Source organism: Sturnira hondurensis, unplaced genomic scaffold (genome assembly GCF_014824575.4).
Source record: "Sturnira hondurensis isolate 20B ecotype Veracruz unplaced genomic scaffold, ASM1482457v3 Scaffold0022215, whole genome shotgun sequence".
In the NCBI taxonomy this organism is placed as follows: Eukaryota; Metazoa; Chordata; class Mammalia; order Chiroptera; family Phyllostomidae; genus Sturnira; species Sturnira hondurensis.
In genome coordinates, this window is record NW_028094846.1 from 717,680 (window position 1) to 739,056 (window position 21,377).

The 21,377-nt window shown below is 61.2% G+C and overlaps 1 protein-coding gene across 3 annotated transcripts; it reads left to right on the plus strand.

Moving 5' to 3' along the window:
- The first annotated feature begins 329 nt into the window (after positions 1-329).
- UAP1 (UDP-N-acetylglucosamine pyrophosphorylase 1) lies at positions 330-19,521 on the plus strand. 3 transcript variants are annotated; one of them, XM_037034999.1, is made up of 11 exons: positions 330-507; positions 2,640-2,974; positions 6,968-7,172; positions 8,823-8,998; positions 10,141-10,313; positions 12,237-12,430; positions 13,308-13,448; positions 14,055-14,243; positions 15,181-15,231; positions 18,243-18,309; positions 19,028-19,521. In XM_037034999.1, the coding sequence occupies exons 1-11, from the start codon at positions 434-436 to the stop codon at positions 19,118-19,120; spliced, it is 1,698 nt and encodes a 565-aa protein (XP_036890894.1). In that variant the 5' UTR covers positions 330-433; the 3' UTR covers positions 19,121-19,521. The 3 variants fall into 3 exon arrangements, with proteins under 3 accessions (XP_036890894.1, XP_036890895.1, XP_036890896.1); XM_037035001.1 differs by having other exon boundaries at positions 462-493; XM_037035000.1 differs by lacking the exon at positions 15,181-15,231 and having other exon boundaries at positions 331-507.
- Positions 19,522-21,377: the final 1,856 nt, after the last annotated feature.

Genomic DNA, 21,377 nt, shown 5'->3' on the forward strand with positions numbered 1-21,377 from the left:
TGAGAAACTCGGGTCTTTCGAAACCGCCGAGCGGACGTCCGGACATGCGCCTGGGGCCGTGGCCCGCCTCGGAACTGGCGCGCGGGCACCGCGGGCGCAGCGGCCGCGCTGGCACCCGGCGGGCGGTGTTCTGGGCTGGGGCAGATGGGCGGGGCTGCGCTTGACGGAAACCCGGCGCCGCCCGCATTGGCCCGGAGGATAAATGACGTACGCGGCCCCCACCCCGCGCCGAGGCCCCGCCCCCGGAGCTCTGGCCACGCCCCGCGCTCGCGGCGCTGACGTGTCCACGCGCGCTTCCTGCTCTGCGGGGGCCGCTGTCCGCCGCCTGAGGGGCGGGCTGGCGGGCGGCGCTCCCCGCCGGGTCCTCGGCCCGGCCCCCGGCCCGGCCCCCGGTCCGGCCCCCGGCGCGCCGCGCGTCCGGACCGCGGTATATATGCCAACGGCGCGGGCGCCGAGCGGAGCCCAGCGGACGCTGTCGCGGAGAGGTCGTGCGGGAGCGGGAACAAGGTGTGGGGCGGGGATTGGCGGCCGGGCCGGGGGCCGGGGGCGGGCTGTGGAGCCAGCGACGGTCGCACGTGGACGGGGCCGGGGCACGGCGGCAGTTGGGCCAGCGGGGGCTCCGGGAGCGGGGTGGCCCGCACCGACGGGCTGGGTCCCGGGGAGTGACAGCGGTTCCGAGGGCGGCGCCCCGGGGGCGGAGGTGCCAGGGAGACCTGACAGCGGCCCGGAGCCCACGCGCGCCGCTCGCGGCGTCGGGCGCCCTGGGGACGGCGGAGGGCAGGCGGGCTCGGGGGCGGGTGGGCTCCGGGCCCTCGGGTCACAGGGGTGGCACTGTCGCGTGCGGGGCGGGACGTGCTGCTCCGGGAACGTGGCCTCGGCGGGCGGGTCAGAGCCGCGGGGTTTGATGCGGGGTTTGTGGTCGTGGGATGCTGGACACGGGGCTCGGAGCGCCGCTCCCGGAGTCGGGGGCCAGGGCGCTGCCGCTGCTGCGGCTTCTCTGCCTGAGAGAGTCACACACGCGTTGTTGTTGCCTCTGCGAGGGCGGGGTGGGTGTCGAATGTCTTTTAGGAAAAGGTCAGCTTGGAGCTTCAAGTGGGATAATAATGCTGTGTGTCTGCCCCCTGAGCACTCAGCCCGTGGACTGTCGGGCAGCGTCCCCTGCGCGGGCAAGGGTGTGCTGAGGGAGGCAGCACCATTCGCACGGCGTTGGTGGGGCCATATGGGGAGGGACCATACAGGAACTCCTGTTCTCAGGTCTCCCCCATTGCTTGGAAAAAATTGTTTCATAGGAACCTGTGTCTCTCAGCTGCCCCTTCCACATGGTATATTTTTATTTAATTTTTAAAGAGAGTATTTATTTTTAGAGACAGGGGAAGGGAGGGAGAAAGAGAGGGAGAGAAACATCAACGTGTGGTTGCCTCTCATGCTCCCCCTACTGGGGACGTGGCCCACAACCTGGGCATGTGCCCTGACTGGGAATTGAACCAAGACCCTTTGGCTTGCAGGCGGGGGGGGGCTCAATCCGCTGAGCCACACCAGCCAGGGCACACAGTGTGCTGTTAAAATTCAGTAACAGCCTCCTATCTCCGGAAACCCACATATGCCAATGGAAATGTCTTAGAGGTCTCAGCGGGCCCCCAGCTCTGTCTGCTGACTGCCCTCCTGGGAATCCCACTGAGCCCTTGACTCAGGTCTTGCATGCCGGTGACCTCTGAATTGCAGACGCCTGCAGTTTGCGTCTTGTCAGCACGTCCCTTTGGATGTCTAACACTCGTCTCAGACTGACCTCGACCCACAGTGAGGACTGAGCCTCCCTCCCTCTCTGCTCATACATCCCTGAGTCTGCATGTCTTGTGCGTCCCCACCTTAGTGCAAGGGACCCTGCCTGGAGTCAGCTCTGCTTGTCGTCTCACCCTGCCCCGGGTCTGTGACCCAGCCCTCCCGGTGGTTCCGTGACAGCCAGCTGGCTCCCCTTGGGCCTTCCTGACCGTCTTCCCCCCCACGGCAGCGAGGGATCCCACCAAACCTGCCTCCTGCGCACTGGCTGCTCTGAGTCCCCACCCGGCTCCCTCCCCCCGCCCCCCCCCGCCCCTCTGCCCGTTTCCCCAGCTGCCTTCCCAGTCACCCCCGGCTTGGGTCCCCAGCTACGGCAGCGTCAGCCTTCGTGTCTTCCTCCAGCTGAGCACCTGGGGCCCTACAGCTGCTGCGCCTGAGGCTTCCCCTCCCGAGAAGAAAGGAGGCCGCTGGGGACACGAGGCTGTCTGGGGGTCTTCTGGGGTAGCTTAGTGGTCCGAGGAGGTGTGCAGAGGGGAGCTGACTGCATGTGGTGGCCTGTGAGCCCGGGAAGCAGTCTGTGCTCACGTCTCACTCAGCCCACCGAGAGCAGAGACAGTGAGAGGACCCACGTCACAGTGTTGCGGAGGTTGAGGGAGACCGTGTAGGTGACGGACTTGGTGCGGTGCCCAGCAGGTAATGCTGCCTGCTGTCTCCCAGCTCTGACATCTCACAGGTTTCGAGATGGGAAGGCCGATGTTCCTATCTTACCCTCCGGGTTTTTATGTGTGCTCATTTTTAGTAGGAAAAACCCATTTGGTTTTGAGGTAGGGCTTTGACCTTCCGTCGATCCTTTTCTCTTGCAGGTTCATAGGTGCGGAACTCACCCCCTGTCTTCACAAAGCGGGGTGCCCAGGTATCATGAATGTCAATGAACTCAAGCTCAGGTTGTCCCAGGCTGGGCAGGAGCACCTGCTACAGTTCTGGGACGAGTTGGAAGAGGCCCAGCGGGCGGAACTCTACGCAGAGCTCCAGGCCATGAACTTTGAGGAGCTGAACATCTTTTTCCAAAAGGCCATGGAAGGGTTCCATCCGTCCCCTCAGCTAGAGAAGGTGGACATGCGGATGGAGCCTGTGCCACGGGAGGTGCTCGGCAGCACAACTCGGGATCGAGACCAGCTCCAGGCCTGGGAAAGTGAAGGTATGGGCGTGCGGATGGCTTGCTCTGGGCTGTTGTGAGACACGCTGTGCCGCTAAAGCCAGCGAGCTGTGTAATCAGCACTGGGACCGTCACACGGCCTCGGCCGGGTGGCCATCAGAAAGTGGCGGTTGTTTGGCTAAGACCTGTGCCTCCCATTGCTGGTCCCCGTGTTCTCTGCTGGTCCCTGTGCCCGATGTGGGCCTCTAGTCCCTTCCCTCCTCAGTTTCCGTGCTTCTAGGTATCCCTTCCCGAAGCACAAATTACGAGTTCAGACTGCTCGATCAGCAAGTACTGTCCTCGCCCCCCCTCATCCTCCCCAGGCTGCTTTTCTCCCCTAGGGACCCTGGGGGGCCTCTCCTGCTTCTGCTCACGCTGCCGAGGGGGGCCCGCCCTGGGGCCGCCTCCTGCAGCTCTGCCTGGGGGGCCTCTTGCTCCATGCCACGCTTCACCGTGCGCTGCCCGGCCCACGGCTGAGTCCGCTGGGCCCAGGTCCCAGGTGCCAGGTGGGTGCTGTGCAGCTTCCGTCCCACCTGCGGCGAGTGTTGCACATTGGCACCAGGGTTCCTCCAGCCCCTGCAGAGCAGCCCGTGGCGTGTCCTGCGGACTGCACATCACACGCCACTTGGAGCCGGGTTTCTGTTGTCAGATGGTTGGTGTATTTGCTGAGTTGCCCAGTGCTTTTTCTTCTGAAGGGGGTCAGGAACCTGCCCCGTGACTGGCACTAAGTCATGCTTTCGAGAACGACGGCATTGCTCATGTGTCACTCTCTGGGCGGTGGTGAGAGCCGGCTCCTCATGACCTCGTTCCCAGGGGTAACAGTCTGAGTGGGCGTGCAGCCCCTTGAGTCTCGCGTGTGCTCCCTGTCAGCTCTGGACCCGTGTCCCAAGTGTGTGGTTGGACTGATGCTGGTCCTTCCTCTTAAAAAATGTGACTTTACTGCAGAAGTAATGTCAACATGGCAGGAATACCACAGAGAAGCTACCGCCGGCTCATCAGCTCTGTGGTGTTTGCGACCCCTGCCGCCTGGCCCTGATGGTCACTTTTCTCAGGGGCAGTGGCAGTGGGGGTGGCACCTCATGGTCTGTGTGTGTGCCCCACCATGGCTGTTTTTCGACTGCATCCCATTCTCGGGCACTCCCTGCCCTCCCTCACAATGACAGAGGTGACCACTGTCACTGGCCTTCTGTGTAGCTCTCCGTGTCCTTGTCTGGACTTAGAGACTGGCTGACTTTCAAACTGTGTTCCAAAGAGCCCCAGGGGTTTCGCTCCCGGACACCATCTCAGGTGGGCTGGGGAGCGGAGTCTGAGCAGGTGGGTCTCCATCCCCCTCCCTTCCCACCACGGGAGCGGTTCTACTTGACCTGTTGTGTGAGTCTGATCTTTGTGTGAATTTTACTGAACGGGGTTGAAGACAAAAGAGCACCGAAAACAGTTGGACGATCTTCAAGGAGGGCCTTGCGGCTCTGAGGGGCTCAGTAGTGATGGCCCAGCTCCTCCTTACTGGAGGCCCCACCACTGAGCGGGGGGATTGGCTTCCAGACAGCCTGGGCAAGGAGGGCGGCCCGGGGGGGTGGCCTGGGGCTGTGACCCTGCTGCCCAAAGACTCGTCAGTCCCACCTCCTTCGCCCCCGGTGCTCCAACTCCAAGCCCCACAGGCCTTGGGTTCCCCCCCGAGGACCCCGCTGCCAGTACACTCCATAGCCCCCTGGGCGTGGAGTCAGGCCGGCCCTTATAGACAGCTGCAGTGCTGACATTGGGATGTCAGGGCCGTGAGCGGCTCTTCAGACCTCCAGAACCCGAGTCTTTTACGGCCTTTTGTTGGTCTCTGTACAACTGGTCTGCATTTATGACTTCTCCTTTAAGTTAAACACGGGGACCAGTGCACCCCAGCGAGTATCAGAAGGTCCAAAGCAAAGTTCCTTTTGGCTTCATGTCCAGGGAGAATGTTTACTCATGGGTGTGGAGAAGGAGACTTTGTCACTGACATCATGTCCTTGTTGCTCAGCCTCACACTCCCACGTGTGCACACTCCCACGTGTGCACACTCCCAGCAGAGTGAGGTCCCTGCAGGAGCAGTCAGAGGGGAGAGGGTGCCCCTGTGAGTGTCATGACGCCGCGTTTCAAGAAGGACAGGCTCCAGGGGGACCCCGGTGCTGGGTGGAGGATGGTGTCTCACCCCCGGGAACGGGGCAGCGAGTGGTGCCGCGCAGTGGTTCTGAAGGGCCTGGGGGCTGCTGCCGTGGAAAGCTGTTGGTGGGGATGCTCGGGTGGCCACGGCACTCCTTGCAGAAGAGAGATTTTGTTCTAAGTTAATTCTTCTAAGTGTCCAGGCCACGGAGGAGCAGCCAAGAACCTCCGTCTTACCCAGCTGGGCTCTTGGGAGAGAAGTAGAAGGTTCGACCAGAAGTCATTTTAGGAAAGATACTCAGTGGGAAAATAGGTTTGCTTGATAACCCTCCCCCATTCTTTTAAAAATAACCGTGTTTATACTAAGCCCAAGAGAATCTTTCACTTTTATAGTGGAGTAGCAGGTTAGTATTCACGGTCGGCCACTTCTGCCCAGGGGCCGCTCGGAAAGTTAACTCCAGGGTGGCTCTCGGTCGTGCAGCCCGGTGGCCGAAGGGGAGGGGTCCTCTGGGAGGGGTCCTCTGGGAGGGAGTGTTCCCTGGACGGCTTCTCAGCGTCCCTGAGACAGCGCAGGGATGTTCTCAACGGGCTTAATTTAAAGGTCACGTGTGCTCACGTCAGAGCAGGTGGAAGTTACTGACAGTCACAGGGGCGAAACCAGACAAGCCAGAGGTGACCGCTCGGTGGTGTTTTCTCACACACACGCACGCATGGGTTGTGGTTCGTGTATAGTTTTGTAGCCTGCTTTGGTCATTGTCACCATGACACGTTTCAGGCATGTTTTGGGACAGATATTTGGAGAGAAAAACGGTGTGGTGACCTCCTGCTTCTGCCTTGCTGCGGTTAAATGACCGTCAGCCATGTGCTACTTCTGTCCTTCTCTCCGCTGTGGCGTTTAAGGCAGACCTCCAGCTTCGTGGCGTGCAGGCCTCGCAGAGTTCAGCAGCGTCTCCAAGCCTCAGGACATGTTCTCAGGACTGCTCACACGTCACTTTTATGCCAATGAAACACACAGTGATCCCCAGTAACTGCAGCGCTTCAGAGTTTCCTTAATCAGTCTGTTCACCCAACGTGCGTACAGTGCACTGGACACGTTTGGGAAAGAGTTCATCTATAATGTCCGTGTTGGCCCTGGTTAAAGCAACAGACGAGGCCTGTGCTTCCTGGGTGAGCGCCTGTGTTCCCCACACCTGGTCCGGGTCCCACACTTGCAGAGGGGTCTGGTAGCCTCCTGCCCAGCCAGGCAGGTGTCTGCGTCAAGGTGTGTGGGGGGAGGAACTCATCTGAGGTAGAAGTTACCCAGGAAGTGTTGGAGTTGTGACATGTCACTGTGAACTCTGGTTCCTGGAGACGGTGCCAGGAAGCATGTCCGGGACTCCAGGGAGGGGCGGTGGGGCCCAGCTTGGGCGGGACTCCCTGTGCCCCGGCCTCGGGTTCTTTCCTGATCTCTGATCTAGTCCGTTCGAGGTCTCCTCTGGAAGAAGCCTTCTAACTCTTGTGTCTAGCAAGGGAGGAATGGAATGGTGATCTAGTGATGTGTTTTTCTGGTTTTTCCATATTTCTGCAGGTTTGGAGTAGGGGAAGTTCGTAGTTTCCTAACTGGCATGCGGGTTAAGTACATTTATACCCAATTAACACTCCTGAGCCTTGGTCTTTGTCTTTCAACGTCACCAGGAAGAAAATTGCTGGTTCAGTAAAGTGTGTTATTGGTGTATGGTTGGGTTGCGCATATGCATGTCTCCCTCACACAAGCATTTTTATCAACAAGGGAGTCCCCAGGACTGCGTGTGGCCCCTCTCAGTTCGCCGGAGGGTGTCCTGGAGGCTGCCCCTGGGGCTCGGCTGACCCCAGTGTTTCCTTCCCCAGGGCTTTCCCAGATCTCCCAGAGCAAAGTGGCTGTCCTCCTTCTGGCTGGGGGGCAGGGGACCCGGCTCGGAGTGGCCTACCCCAAGGGGATGTACGACGTGGGCTTGCCGTCCCACAAGACCCTGTTCCAGATCCAGGCAGAGCGCATCCTGAAGCTTCAGCAGCTGGCAGAGAAGCACTGTGGCCGCCAGTGCACCATTCCTTGGTGAGATGCCCGGGGCCCACGGGTGGGGGCGCACCCCCCACAGCAGACTCGGTCCCTGTCCCCACTGCTGACTTGGGAGTTGCAGCTTCCCAGGCCAGAGGCAGGGCATGTGAGGGTGACATGGGGACCTCGTCCCCACTGGAGCAGCACCCATGCTCCTCCAGTGCCGGCCCTGACCAGGGTCCCTGTGTGTCCTGGCGGGCGCTCTCACTCTGGAAACCCTGTGCTGGTTGGTGGTCTGTGTGGAGTGTCTGGCTGAAAACCCGAATCTGTGAAATGGGAAGACTTTGCTCTGCTGTTCCCAGCACTGGGGGTCAGCAGTCCCTGCCGTCCCGAGTCCCAGTGTTCTGTTTGCTGTCCTCACCCTCAGGACCTGCAGCATCACACCGCCACAGCGTGGCCTTATCTTCAGTGGGTTCTCTCTGTCTGGGGACTCGATCTTCAGTACCAGCCCATGCAGCCCTCCCAACCCCTCCCCACCCAGTTGACAGCCCCTGGCCCCTCTGCCCAGGGGCCAGAGTGGGCTGTGGCTGCTGCCCGTGTGTCTTCAGGGCCCACCCTGCCAGGGTGCCTCTCTTTAGCTTCAGGCGAGGGCAGCAATTTTAGGAATTCTGCTCTGCTTTGTACAAGGCTTTGATTGAGTTCTTTAATCTCTCCCCCCAAGAAGTTAGTGTGCCCAGAGGGGCGGGCAGTCAGCTGTGGGTATCTGATTCCTGAGGTCCCTAATCTTTGTCACTTAGCCCACGTGACCAGCCAGGGCTCTGCTGGCTTCTCTGTCCCACCTGGATCCAAGTCAGCAAGTAGCCCAGGAAGAGGCAGCTGCGTGTCTTCAGCCCCCAGGAAAGTTGCTCTGGTCAGGGCTGCTTCTGCAGCCCTGACACCTTCCAGTGACTCTCCCAGGGGGCCCAGTGCTTCCCATACAAGCTGGCCCACCTGCGAACTCCTGTTTCGACTCCTTCCCTCTGGGGACATTGAGGGACATCAGTGTTCTGAGCAGCCAACACTGGACTCCTAGCCCAGGCCCCCCTCAGTCCTGTGGCTTTCCTTCTCCCCTCACAGCGCTCGCATCCTGTTTCTATGGGCGCCTTTTGTCACCTTGTGAGTTGTGCCCAGGTTGTTTGCATGCAGACCACCTAAAGTGCCCAGGGCACTTCACTGAAGAGACAGACAGCTGCCGGGGTGGGAAACGGGGTGGGTTCGCCCGCTTCCTCCCTGAGCTGCTCGGCAGACGCCACCGAGCACCTGCTTCTGGTGCTGCTTGCAGACAGGAGCGCTGCCCCCGTGCCACCTGGGGTTCCCTGCAGCACAGAGTGCAGTTAGTTTTGTGACTTTGAAGAAAGGTAAACAGAACCCAGGTTCCATTTCCAAATTGTAACAAGAAGAACCAAAGAGCTCACCAGAATGCATTGCAGTTACCTTTTGTCTCTCTTTAGTTAGAGTGGGGTTTTTAGTGACCAGTCCACCTCGCCCGGAGTTCTGGAATAGTCGAACTCTCTAGAGCTGGCTGGAGGCTGTCTGTTGCGGGGTGTTTGTCGCTGTCACACAGAGTCATCGGATGCACGAGGGGGCGGGAGAGGGCCCCTTGCAGCGGCCCTTCAGGTGGGAAGGGGACAGCAGGGCTGTGTACGAGGTGCATTTTTCTCTCGCCAGGTACATAATGACCAGCGGCAGAACGATGGAGTCCACCAGGGAGTTCTTCGCCAGGCACAAGTACTTTGGCCTGAAGAAGGAGGACGTCATCTTTTTCCAGCAGGGGATGCTGCCGGCCATGAGTTTTGATGGGAAAATTATTTTGGAAGAGAAGTACAAGGTCTCTATGGCTCCAGGTTGGTGACCTTCTTATGTAGTGGTGACTAGAAATGGTAGTAGTCAAATGGTTCAATTTTTATTTTCTTTTTAATATGGTTGTTTGGATGTTAAAAATTAACATTGAAATATATGTATATTTTTTTGCAGTTTGGCAGTGTTTTTTTGAAGGTGTCATGCCCGAGGGGGCAGCGGTGTGCTTTTACCCTCTGTGGGCGCTGCCCCAGGTGGGCACCTTCGCAGCCCGCCTCAGGCTCTGCGCCCGTGCTCGGCCTGGCGGTGCCCTCGGTGCCGTATCTCCTGCCGTTCCGGACAGGACAGGCTGAGTCCGAGTTCGTCCACCGTGTCACTCCTCATGGGGGGTTGGATGCGCTGTTTGGAGATGGTGCAGGACCGGGAAGGGGCAGCTCCGGCAGGTGGAGCGCGGGAGCCAGAAGCTCACAGGGCGCCCTCTGTGCCGCTGCTCCGCGTGGGCCCAGGCCGCACGGCCCCCGGGTGCGGTGCCCGGGGAGGGAACCGTGTGGGCCCGCACGTGGAGGAAAAGGTGGAGGGGATGGCCGGCAGGAAATAAGCCGTGGTGCTCTCGGTTCATCCTCTTCTACTCGACTCGCTTTAATCCGTGCAGGAATCGCCGTTCTTAGGTCTATTTGTGGTGTCTGGTGTCGTGTCACCGTTTAAGCTGTGGCTCAGGTTGCTGGTGGCGCGGGTGCGCGAGGCGGCAGCCAGAGGGGACGGGAAGAGCAGAGGCTTTCCCCGGGCTGAGCATCACTCCGGGTCAAGCCTGTGATCTGGCACAAAACGCGTGAGGCGCACGGCGTGGGCTGGGCTGTGCACACAGAGCCCATCGAGTTGTGTGAGCGTTAGTAAACCCAACCTGTCACGGGGCTGTCACCGGCCCGTACGTGGTTCTGCACCGCCTGTCACAGGCTGCGTTATGAACGGGGCAGGTTCAAAAGGAGACGGCGCTCTTCGGGGCGGACTTGTCCTTCCTGAACAGTGTCCTTCTCTGGGTGGCCGTGCAGCACCCCCTTTGAGGTCACGCAGTGTGACGACACTGCATCTTTCCTGCGGGGGCCCCGCTTCCCTAGCCCCAGGACTCTGCCTTCGGGGGGGCCTTCAAGGGGGGCTCGGCTGTGCTGCTAAGGGGCTGTTCCGCCTGCAGACGGGAATGGTGGCCTGTACCGGGCGCTGGCAGCGCAGCACGTGGTGGAGGACATGGAGCGAAGGGGCGTGGTGGCTGTGCACGTCTACTGTGTGGACAACATCCTGGTGCGGGTGGCGGACCCGCGGTTCATCGGATTCTGCCTCCAGAAGGGAGCCGACTGCGGGGCGAAGGTGAGTAAGGCCTTGGTCATCTTGGGGCGGCCCGTGGTCCTTCTCTGTCGGCCCCTGTGTGGGGGAGTCCAGCTGGAGTCACTGGGGTGACTGGAATATCTTAGGCCCTTTCATCTCCCCAAAGCACTCAGCCACCCTCCCCCCGGACACACACACTCCTTTTCTTAAATAGGCAGAGTTTGACTTAAGAAGGAACACTGTGCACTTGCCTGTCATAGCTCCAGGCCAGTGACGGACCCGTTGGTACTGATGGTGCTGGGGCAGGTCCCTGGAGTCGTAGGTGCGGTGGTGCAGGCGGTGCAGGTGGCAGGCTTGGATATCAAGGGAGGCGGGTGACAGGGCGTTCCACAAATGTCCCGTGAGCAGGACGGTCGGAGGCAGGTCAGGGGGAAGGGTGGCTGAGTGGAAGAACTGTTGGGTGACCGCGAGCTGACACTGAGCTGGGGGGTCTGTCCGGCCGTGCGGCACAGCCCTGCCCCTGGCTCTGCCCTGCTCAGCGTCCCTGTTGCTGTGGAGACAGTGCTGCAGGAGACAGGCGGCAGGGAAGCCGTGTCGCATGTCCTGGGACCAGGTAGACGGGAAACACAGAGCGCCTTTGGGACACTTGGGAAAGCCTTGAGGTGTTGATATAAAGGTTACCTTCCTGCACATCAGTCAAGGTGTCATTCTGTCTGAGTTAAAGTACACCACCATCCTGATCAAAGTCCGAATGAGGCCATTCTGGGGAATCTGGGGACAGAGTGATTATAAGATTTACAGTAAACATGTAAAGATGGCCCGGAAAATGGTGGAAAGGGATGGGAGTAAGGAGAGAAGAAGGCTGGAGGGGGTCTGTGACACTCCAGTAAAACCCAGGAGTGCCGTGTGGTGCTGGCGCCGGAACCGAATGACAGACAGACGGGATGAGGTCAGACGGTGGACACAGTCCGTGTGTGCACGGGAATGCACCGTGTGAACACTCGCCGTTCCGACCGGCGGTCTTGGCGGGCTGTGTGCACTTAGAGGAGTCAGTGGCTGGAGAAGAGCTGTGACCGAGTTGCTGCGATTCCGTCTGTACTTAGGACAGACTTTTCCAGCGGGAGACAGACCTTGCAAAGTGCTCAGGGCACGCTGAGCCGTCACCTGGACAGACAGACGAGGCAGCACCTTCAGACGCTTTTGTTGCTGTTCCTCTGTGGGAGAGCGCGCGGTCTGAGTCCCACGTCAGCCCCCCCCACAGCTTCTCCCGGACAGTCTGGGGGTGCGGTCGGGGGGTGGGTCAGAGCATTGAACGTTCTTACACTTCCCTCTGATTTCGGGGCACACCTTCCCCTCGGCTTCCCCCCAGCCCGATGGTCAGGTCACGGCTTGCAGACGGTTTTGAAAGTGTAGCCCCTCCCCACACAAACTCGGGGAGCGTGGGAAGCCGATGAGTTGGGGGGCCTTTCCGTCTCAAGTTCGCGAAGGGCCTGGGGACCTGCCCGCTGCACCCCCCCGCCTGGTGGAGCCCCGGAGAGTGAGCCCGGAGGAAGCGCCACTTTCGAGTGGTGGTCGGCGCCATGCCATTGAGGGCAGAACACCGCGCTTGCTTGGTCTCGCGCCTCCCAGGGAAGCTGGGCTCTGCTTATTCTCAGAGTGGCCGAGTATGGCTGAGGGCAAAGTGGACGGTGGGCGTGGAGCTACGTGGGGGCAGGCTGCCCACGTGCAGCTGTTCCCGGGCCAGTGCCTCCTCTGGGCTCTGGGTCCGGCGGGCACTCCGCCCCCTGGTGTGGTAGGCGTTAAACCTTATTCCTGGCTGTAAGGGTCTTTCAAAGAAGGGGCTGGTGACTATCCAAAGCTAAAGATCGCTCCCAACTTGACGCCGTAGAGACAGTGTGAGCGCAGTGGCCAGTGGGGCCTTTGAGAGGGGTCGATGGCCAGCAGCCCACTGTCTGTCCGGGCCAGGTGGTGGAGAAGACCAACCCGACGGAGCCGGTGGGCGTGGTGTGCCGTGTGGACGGCGTGTACCAGGTGGTGGAGTACAGCGAGATCTCGCTGGCCACGGCGCAGCAGCGGGGCCCGGACGGACGGCTGCTGTTCAGCGCGGGGAACATCGCCAACCACTTCTTCACTGTGCCGTTCCTGAGGGACGTTGTCAGGTACAGGGGCAGGCTTTGGGGGTTCTCATTCGTTGTTGGTCAGAAACCGGGCAGCATGAGAGTGGGGGGTGCCCCAAGTCCACGCCTGCAGAGCCCGTCCTGGTCCCGAGGGGCCCCTTCACCTGTGCCAGTGCCCTCACACCGCTCCTCCTCAGCGGGCGAGGAGCCTGCTCCCGGGCACGAGCTGAGGGCGCAGTGTCGCCCTTTCTCCTCCCCCCGGCCCCCACCAGCCAGATCCTGGGGTAGCGTGGGCTGAAAATGACCTCGTCTCTCCCACAACTGGACACTCAAAGGTGCAGATGTCCTCAGGCTCCTGGGCTGGAATTCCCAGAGGTGGACGAGGGGTGCCTGTGTGATGAGAGACTGCTCCAGCACTTGAAGCGAGCTGGTCCCCGACGCGCCCCCAGGGGCCAGTGCGATGGAGTGGGGAGAGCAGAGCCTGTAGCCGGGGTGGAGGCGTGGTGGTCCGCCCTGAGGTCCGGGTGGGAGCTGTGTGTCCTGAGGTGCCAGGGCGGAGGGCACTCTGCTGCCCGATTTCGCACTGGATGGCTCCGGGCCCTTGGAGTCACAGCTGCGTCACTCCGCTCAGAGCATCACCTCCAGGGCCACGCCGCTTCCCTGCCCATGGTGCTGCCCGCTCCTCGTTAACTCAGCCGCAGCAACTGCTGACGCTCAGCCCCCACCCCGAACCTGGAGGACTCCTGGGAAAGCTCAGCAAAGAGAGTGTGAAACCTGGGGGTGGCTGGTGGGTGGCTGGTGGGTGGCACACGGCTCTCACGTCGTGGCCTCAGACCCGGCGGCTGAGTGGGGCCCCTGAGTGTGGCGGCCAGCTCGTGGTGCTCGGCATTCGCACAGCACTGTCCTCTGCCCTGTGCAGTGTGCACGAGCCTCGGCTGCAGCACCACGTGGCTCAGAAGAAGGTCCCCTGTGTGGACCCCCAGGGCCGGCCCGTCAGGCCCGACAAGCCGAATGGGATCAAGATGGAAAAGTTTGTCTTCGACATCTTCCAGTTTGCCAAGTAGGTTTGTGTGGCCAGTCGGATGAAACGCATGCCTGGGACCTGCCTCGCACTGTCCTCGGCAGGACGCCGTTCTTGGGGCCTGATGGTGGGCAAGGGGTTGGGACGAGTCCCAGCTCGTGTGAGCCACTGGCCCGTGGGTGGGTGAGGTGCCCCCTGAGGGTGCTCGTACAGCACCTTCCCGTTGCCCACTCTCCTGCCAGATGGTTCACGTCACTATTTTGGCTGAGACCACAGGCTGGGCAGAGGGTGGCCCCTGGTGGAGGGCTCCTCGCCCCCTGAGAGCGGGCGTCTCCACCAGAGGCCACACCTGGTCTGCAGTGGGAGCCTCTGAGCTGACCAGCGTGAAAACACGGGAGACGGGGCGGCCGGTGGTGGGCCTGCTGCCGGACACGCTCTGTCCCTCTGGTTGTCTGGAGCGGACACTCCGGGCCCTTCTGCACTGAGGTTCCTCGTCCCCCGACCCACCAGGGCGGGGGGGGGGGTCTCTGCTGGCTGTGGAGGCGAGATTTACTTCCTCCGCTTCCGCCTGCAGTTGGGCCTGACCTCGGGGCTGCCGCGCGCAGAGCTCCGCCTCAGCCGGGAGTCAATGTCTGGTCCACACAGGCGGTTCGTGGTGTACGAGGTTCTTCGGGAGGACGAGTTCTCTCCGCTAAAGAACGCGGACAGCCAGGACGGCAAGGACACCCCGACCACCGCGCGGCACGCCCTCTTATCCCTGCACCACTGCTGGGTCCTCAGCGCCGGGGGCCACTTCGTCGACGAGAACGGCTCCCGCCTGCCTGCAATTCCCCGGTAGGCCGCCGCTGCCCGCCCCACCCTCCCGCCCTCCCACCTGCTCTCTGGTGGTCCCCGTCCCTGGCAAAGGCAGGGTCCCGCGGGTGCTGCCCGAGGTGCACTCACGACAGCTTCGCCCTCTGAGAGAGGAGTCCTTCCTGAGTCCCTCGTGTCTTCAGGCCGTGCCTGCCATGCTGTGAAGGGGCCCCACCGGAGGATGGGCGAGCGCAGCCCCCTGGTGCGCCCCGCGGGCCAGGCTGGCCGCAGCGGCTGTGCCAGAGGCGGGGGCGGTGGTTTCACTCACACCTCTGTGGGCTCCTGGCAAGGCTGGCTGTGGGGCGCCCTGATCGTCCCACCACTCCCACGGACCTGCGAGACACAGTGTCTGTGTCTCATGTGGGCGTGCGCCCTCAGGTCACTGAGGGAGGTGCCAGGAGGGGAGGACACGCCCCTTCCCATCCCTGGTGCCCAACCTTTCTAAACGTTCCGGGACTTGGGAAGTTAAACCGAGAAGGTGCCTCTGCCTCTCAGATCTGAGGTGCAGCCCTCTAAGCTCAGTCGTGTGTCTCAGGACATGACCCTCACTGGCACCTAGAGCCCCGCTGAGTCGTCACTCGGGAGCATTCTGCCCCGAGGTTTGTGTTCCCTGGACGGTGCGTCCGGCACAGCAGCACTGAGCGGCCGGGCTCGTCCGGGCCCAGGTTCCGCAGGTGGGAGCGGCGCGGGGCGCACGCCAGGGCCACGGCCCGGCCTCGCCCGCCAGCTGCTCCGTGCTGCCCAGGCGCCCTCGGGCCCCGCCTTGGCCATCAGGTGTGCGTCTCAGCCCCTCCATCTCCTTCGCCAGGTTTATCGTTCACCGTGAACGCTGCCTCTCCGTCGTGTGCACTCTGCGATTCCCCTTCACTGTCACGTTTGATTGCCCCCTTCCCGTTAACGCTTCTTTATTCCCACCCAGCGCTGCTGCGAGCCGACAGCCGGAGGCCGGCACAGCCGACGCCAGTGACAAGTAAATACACCAGCCTGCCTGTGGCGCATGGTGACGGGCTGTGCTTCCCTCACTAACGGTGGCGTGGCTGGCTCTGCCTCTCCGGGGCTGTGGCGGGGGGCTCCGGGGGCTGTGCTGCTCCCTCGGTGGCAGGCATCTGCCTGGGTGACACTAACTCGAACTGCAGCGCATGCTGGGCGTGGGTGGCATGCCTCACCAAGACCCACCCAGGGTGTCTGGGCGCTCGGGGACACACGTGCAGGAGTGGCAGGACCCAGAGCAGGGCGCAGGCTGGGAGCACCCACTCCGCGTGGGCACCACCTGGGGAGACACTGTGTGGTGTGTCTCCCTGGCCGGGGAGGCTCAGTCTGCGGGGGACGCAGCAGACGGCCGCTCTTCGACTCACTACTGCTCTGCTGGCCCGTTTTGGTCTCTGTGTCGTGCCCATCACTCACTGTCCTGCTCCTAAGCCCGCGTCTTTCTGTTTTCAGAGCAGATCACTTTTAGCTGTGGCACCACATGTCTTCTGTCCGCTGGGCGCCAGTCAGGAAAGGCATTGCCTTCAGAGCTCAGGGGACGGCGGCCTGTGCTTGTGCCACATCCACAGTGACGAGGTTCAGGCTGAGTTTGACGTTTTGGGGGCAACTGGGGAGCACGTCCAGGGCAGAGGGGCCAGATGGCCGTTTCTCCGTATGAGGGGAGCGCTGGCGTCGGTCTCGCCCACGCTCTCTCCTGCCCGAGCCAGTCACCTGTTCCCTGCGGAGGCAGTGCCCGCGTCGGTCAGCGTCTCTGGGACATGGCCCTGACTCACTGGACGGGCTCACAGTCTGACTTCCTCTTGGAGCCGCCAGTGCCCACTCCCGCTCACGCAGGGCAGCTGGGGGCCCAGCCCTTCGCTTTCCGTCCCTGCAGCATTTGGAAGCGAGTCTCTTTTGTGATGTAAGAAATAAATTTGGGCCCTAAACTTTCCTCTCGTTGAACCACAGCTTTCAACCTGAAAAGCGGCAATTTCTTACCCACCCACTGGGAAACCACCTCCAGCTGTGTAAGATACAAGAAGTTATCCGCAGTTAGACCTCGCTCAAGTGGTTTTAGCTGGTACTTTCCTCTCCGTTCACTTTATTTTAGCTGTTTGTGGAATGATTAAACTGAAACCATTGTCCCCAAACGAGGTCACGTGGCTCCTGCTGAACCCCCCAGAGCCCCTAGAGAGGAGATGACAGCGTGAGCGGTGGAGGGGGCAGCTGAGCTCCTGGGAATGGGAGGAAGGAGGCAGGGGGCGGGGTTCCTGCAAAGGGACATCATTTGTCTTCACCTGCTAACCAGCATTCGCTTGGAACGAAGGCTTGGTGTCAGCGTCCTTGGTCCCATGGCTCTCTCCTGGGATCTTTGTTTTGTGACAGGCTCCTGTCATCCCTCTTCAGGGCACCGGCTTTGCTCGTTCAAGTGGACTTCCTCAGTTTCTCCCGTCTCTGGGCAGAGGGTGGTTGTGTTCAGAACAGCTGCGAGTTCCTCGGGTTAGAGCCCCCTCTGGTCCCGGCACCCCAAGTGCCCCAGGGCTTCGGGTGCTGGGGCCTCACTCTGCCATTTGGTGCACGTGGCTCTGAGCCCCCCTGGCTCTGGACGTGCAGATGGGGCCTGACCTGGTCTGGAGAGCTGCCACTGCCTTTAAAGCTCTCTGGCTCTGACCCCAGCTGCCTCTAGACCCGCAGGTGCTGTGGGCTCACACCAGAGCACACGCTATTTCTTGCAGCCCGCTGGGAGGGGCCGGGTATGCACACATGGAGGTGCATGTCTGTGTGCTCCGTGCTCCGCATGGGGCACACGCAGTGGCGGCCCCGGGAGGCAGCGGTGGCACAGGTGTCTCTGGAGCCTCACTACAGGTGAACGAGTGAACGAGGCCACTGCAGGGAAGTGGCAGTTGGGAAGGCTGGGCGCAGGCTGCGTCTCGGAGGACAGGTGGCCCAGCACCGTCGCAGGGCCCTGGTGGGGGATGAGCTGGCACAGGCCTGAGAGCATGCAAGTGGCCTGGCCCGAGTGGGGAGAGGCCGGCGGCATCCACTGTGGCTGGGCCAAGCGCTGGAACGTGGCTGGTGGCTCTGCTGGGCCCAGGTGGCTGCCCCCTGGGGCCCTCTGGTCTGTTGCCTGTGCCGTGGCTTCAGGCCACACAATAGTGTGGGGACACAGCCCATGGTGACAGGGGCTGTGGCACAAGTGAGGGAGACTGTTCCTGGGGACTTTGTGTCCTGTTGCTGAGACCCCTGAAACGGCAAAGAGCTTGGAGGTCTCAGGACTTCAGGGGCGTTTGACGTGCTATCGGTTGGCTGTTGCATCAGGTGGTTCGGAGGCTGAGGCCACAGGTGGCTGTCAGCGTGGACCCTGACCGGGCCTGCCTGTGCGCACTGCAGCCCGCCCTCACTGCCCCCAGGGCCCTGGCGGGAGCTGCGTCGGGGATGCTGTCTGCGTGTCCAGTTGTCAGGGTGCATGACCACAGGGCACTGGAAATGTGGCCATTACATGGCAGAGCTGAGTTTTAAAGTCACAATGGACTTTTACAGTTTTGAGGAGTTTGGGTGACCCCACGTGGTGGCGAGTGGCCGCCGTACGAGGGACCTCAGCGTTCGCATCTCAGCTGACCCCTGTGCCTGAGTCTCTGGGCCATGTGCAGGGCTGAAGGGAGGCATGAGGGACCACAGCACCGGGTGACCAACCTGGGGCATGGTGTTCGGTCAGCACAGTCCTTGCTTCGTCACCTGGGCCAGTGGCTGCGATGAGAGGGAGACATGGAGGGGGACGTCAGGGGAGGGGCGTGTTCCGCCTCAGCCAGGCACTGGCGGACGGGGCGCACGTCCCAGATGCTCCTCTGACCTTGGCCATTTAACGTCACCTTGACTCCAGGGGACCCAGTGGTTGGCGGGGCTGCTTCTTAGCAGAATGTTGCCGTGGGCAGCCTCTCTGAGGGAAGTGCACCTGCCCTGTCACTCTGGCAGAGGACGTGGGGACGGTCTCTAACGCACCTGGTTTCCCCACAGCCTGAAGGACGCCAGCGATGTCCCCATCCAGTGCGAAATCTCTCCACTCGTCTCCTACGCGGGAGAAGTGAGTTTCTTTGCTTTTCCCACTTTTAAGGAGCAGACTCTGGCCCAGTTTCACGTTCCAGTCACGCTGCCGGCAGAGAGGCCAGTGTGCTGCAGGGACTCTGTCCTGCACAGTCCCCTGGGCGGAGCCGCCTGGCTGCCTCTGCTCTTAGGCCTTTGCCTCCAGAGTCCCCATCCTGGTGTTGGCTCCGCCCCTGAGGGTGCCGGTCCGACAGGGACCCTCCCATTCATTTCTTTGGCCTGTGAGCTGAGGTGGGCAGGCTTCTCAGCAACCTCACGTCCGCCTTGTGCTGCAGGCTGCTCACCTGCGCGCTGGAAGGCAGGGGTCTGTTCTGTGCCCCCACGACTGACTGCGCTCACCCCTGTTAGGGTCCCCACCCTTCTGCCGGCAGCGAGCCTCCCCGGGCCCGAGAGGGTGGGGCCTGGTGTCCAACAGCCATCGGGCTGGGAGGGCCAGCACACGTGGGGTGGTCACGTGGAGAAGGAGCACCCTCCCTCTGACTGGAGAGATGATGTTGTCAGCGGGTAATTCCCCTTTTTGCTGATTGGTTCGGGTGGTTGTGAACAGGTCACAAAGCCCAGTTCTAGACGTTCCCCTGATGGTCTTTATGGGCTTAAATCCTGCACCTCAGCCCAGCTCTTGCCTTTGAGTCACGAATCCCACATCACGGGACCACTGGGCACTAGCCCCCTGACCCTGTTTCGCTGTCGCCCCTCAGGGACTGGAGAATCTTGTGGCCGACAGGGAGCTCCACGCCCCTCTGGTCATTGACGAGCACGGTGTCCACGAGCTGGTGAAGAACGGGCTCTGAGGGGCTGCCTCCCCCGCCGCCGGCCCCCAGGACCCTCTGGGACCCCCAGCGCCGTTCCCGGCTGTCCCACTCAAGCAGCTGCCCCACGTTCGCCTGCGTCCACGTGGCTGGACTTGAGAAAGCATTTTCATGATTCTCCACTCATTGAAGGTCTTATTTATATTTTCCAATTAGACAGTGTGCTCCAAGCCCAGGAAAATGTCGGCTTGGAGACGGTCAGGGTGCACGGCATGGCTCTGCAGGACTGGAGGTGTCCGGCCCTCGCCGCGCTGCGTGGTCACGTGCACTGCCCACGCAGAAAGGTTTCTCCGGCACCAAACGTTTGCTTTGTCTTATCAAAAGTAAACTTTCTAAAGAGAACAACTGGGCAGCAAAATAAACTTCTCTTTTTGTCTCTGGAGTGTCACTTGTACCTTGAGAACGTCACTCCTCTGGGAAAAGAGGAGACGTACAGGAAACTTGAGAAAAGGTGGAAATCCCGGGCCAGCACTGTGGGAAGCGCAGACTCCGGCTTCTCACTCAGAAGTCTGACTCTGGGCCGGGGTCTTGCCTGGAGACGAATGGTCCTCCACGCAGGCATTTGGTCACGGCAGGGCTGGCAGGATGGAGGGTGGGCACCGGGCAGGTCCTCGATGGAGGTGTCTGCTGGGGTGCTGGGTCTTCCATGCCCGAATCCCAAGGGCACTTGGAGCTCAGGGGGGTCCCTCCTGCATTGCCCAGGCCAGGCAAGCCCTGCCCTTCCAGGTGGGCTTTTTGCGTGTTTTAGCGAAAAAGAGAGTGAGAACAACATGGTTTTTAGAATGTGGGCCACAGATCATCTGTAAGGGTCCTCCGTGTCTGAAAGGGTCCTCCGTGTCCCCCCTGCGTGGGGACGTGGGGCTTTGTAGAGGTACTTTACACAGTGTTTATAAAGGTACTTTACACAGTGTTTATTGACGGAAAGCACAGGAAGCCAGTGTCTGGAGCAAGGAAGTGCTCTAAACAGCACGCCTGCGGGAGACTCGTCGGTGCGCTTCCCGCTGATGGGGATTACGGGGGCGGGGGGTGTCTTCTGTGGAATAAGGATTTTGAGGGTCTGGTGTTTCTCCTTTTTTTTAAAGAGCATGTGATGTTATCAATTTGTTTGCGCCGAGGCCTAAATGATGTGTTGAGCCTATTTTTCGTTCTGTTTCAACAGCAGCCACTTTTGCTGCCGTCCACCCCGTTTTCTCAACAGGATCTGTGAGGCTCCCTGGCGGGTAGAGTGTCCTCCGTGGACCGAGAGGCTGCGGGCTGGGCCCCAGGTCGGGGTGCGTGCCTGGAGGCAACGAGCGGTGCAGGTGGCCCCGGACGCTGCTGTGCGTTCCTGGGGGGCAGGAGTGGGGCCCTGTCTCCGTGGGCATGAACGCCGCCCCCAGCCCCCGCGCCCGGTGCAGCCTGCCTGCTTCAGCACTCAGAAGATGCACAGGAAAAGGCTGTTCAAAGCATGGCCCCACCCAGTATTTACAGATCGACCCTTGACTGAGAGCATAATGAAAATAGCCATTTTCAGTCGGCAGGCCAAATAAAAGTGCTCTTCCAGGTGTGTTTCCTTATTTGTTTCCAAGTGTGCCACAGAAATGCTGATGATAGGCTCACGTTTCCATAATCGACTTCTTTTTTGTATTGAGCTTGTTGCCGCTTTCCCCGTGGTTCTGAGGCAGACGTTGCCTTCATGAGCCCCTCATTCTTCACGACAGCCCATCCCAGCTGCCGTCAGGGGTGCGGGGCACAGAGCGTGTGTTGTTTATGGGGATTAACCGAAACAACAGCAACAAAAACCAGAAGGGAACACACTTCAAAGAGGTGTTCGCTCCAACCTGGGCCCGACCCCGGGGAGCCAGCCCCCAACCCCGCACAGCTCTGAGATCGAAGCTGTTCCAGGGGGACAGGCCCTGTCTCCAGTCATGTCCGGGGACATCGTTCATTTTCCACAGGAGGCACCCCCCCCCCCACGGGGCTGCACCGCCTCCCACAGGGCATAAATCACCCCAGTGGCATCACTCGCATTTCCCAGGCAAAGCCGGGGCTGGTCTCCCCACATCTGCTCGCATGCCTGCAGGAATTCCAGCCGTGCCCCAGACTCCGTCACGGGGTTCAGCGAGGCTCCGGTGACTTCCTGAGTACCCTCGGTTCCTCCCAGCTCCCCCTGGTGGGGAGCACCCACTGCCCCTGCCAGGGCCTGCTCCTGCGGACGCTCGACTCTCGTCCCCCCCACAGCCGTGAACACCCCTAAGTT

Coding starts and splice junctions, on each gene's coding strand:
- UAP1 (XM_037034999.1), top strand. CDS start 434: ATGCCAACGGCGCGGGCGCCGAGCGGAGCCCAGCGGACGCTGTCGCGG. Junction 12,431..13,307: donor TTCCTGAGGGACGTTGTCAG/GTACAGGGGCAG, acceptor TGCCCTGTGCAG/TGTGCACGAGCCTCGGCTGC. Junction 15,232..18,242: donor ACAGCCGACGCCAGTGACAA/GTAAATACACCA, acceptor GTTTCCCCACAG/CCTGAAGGACGCCAGCGATG.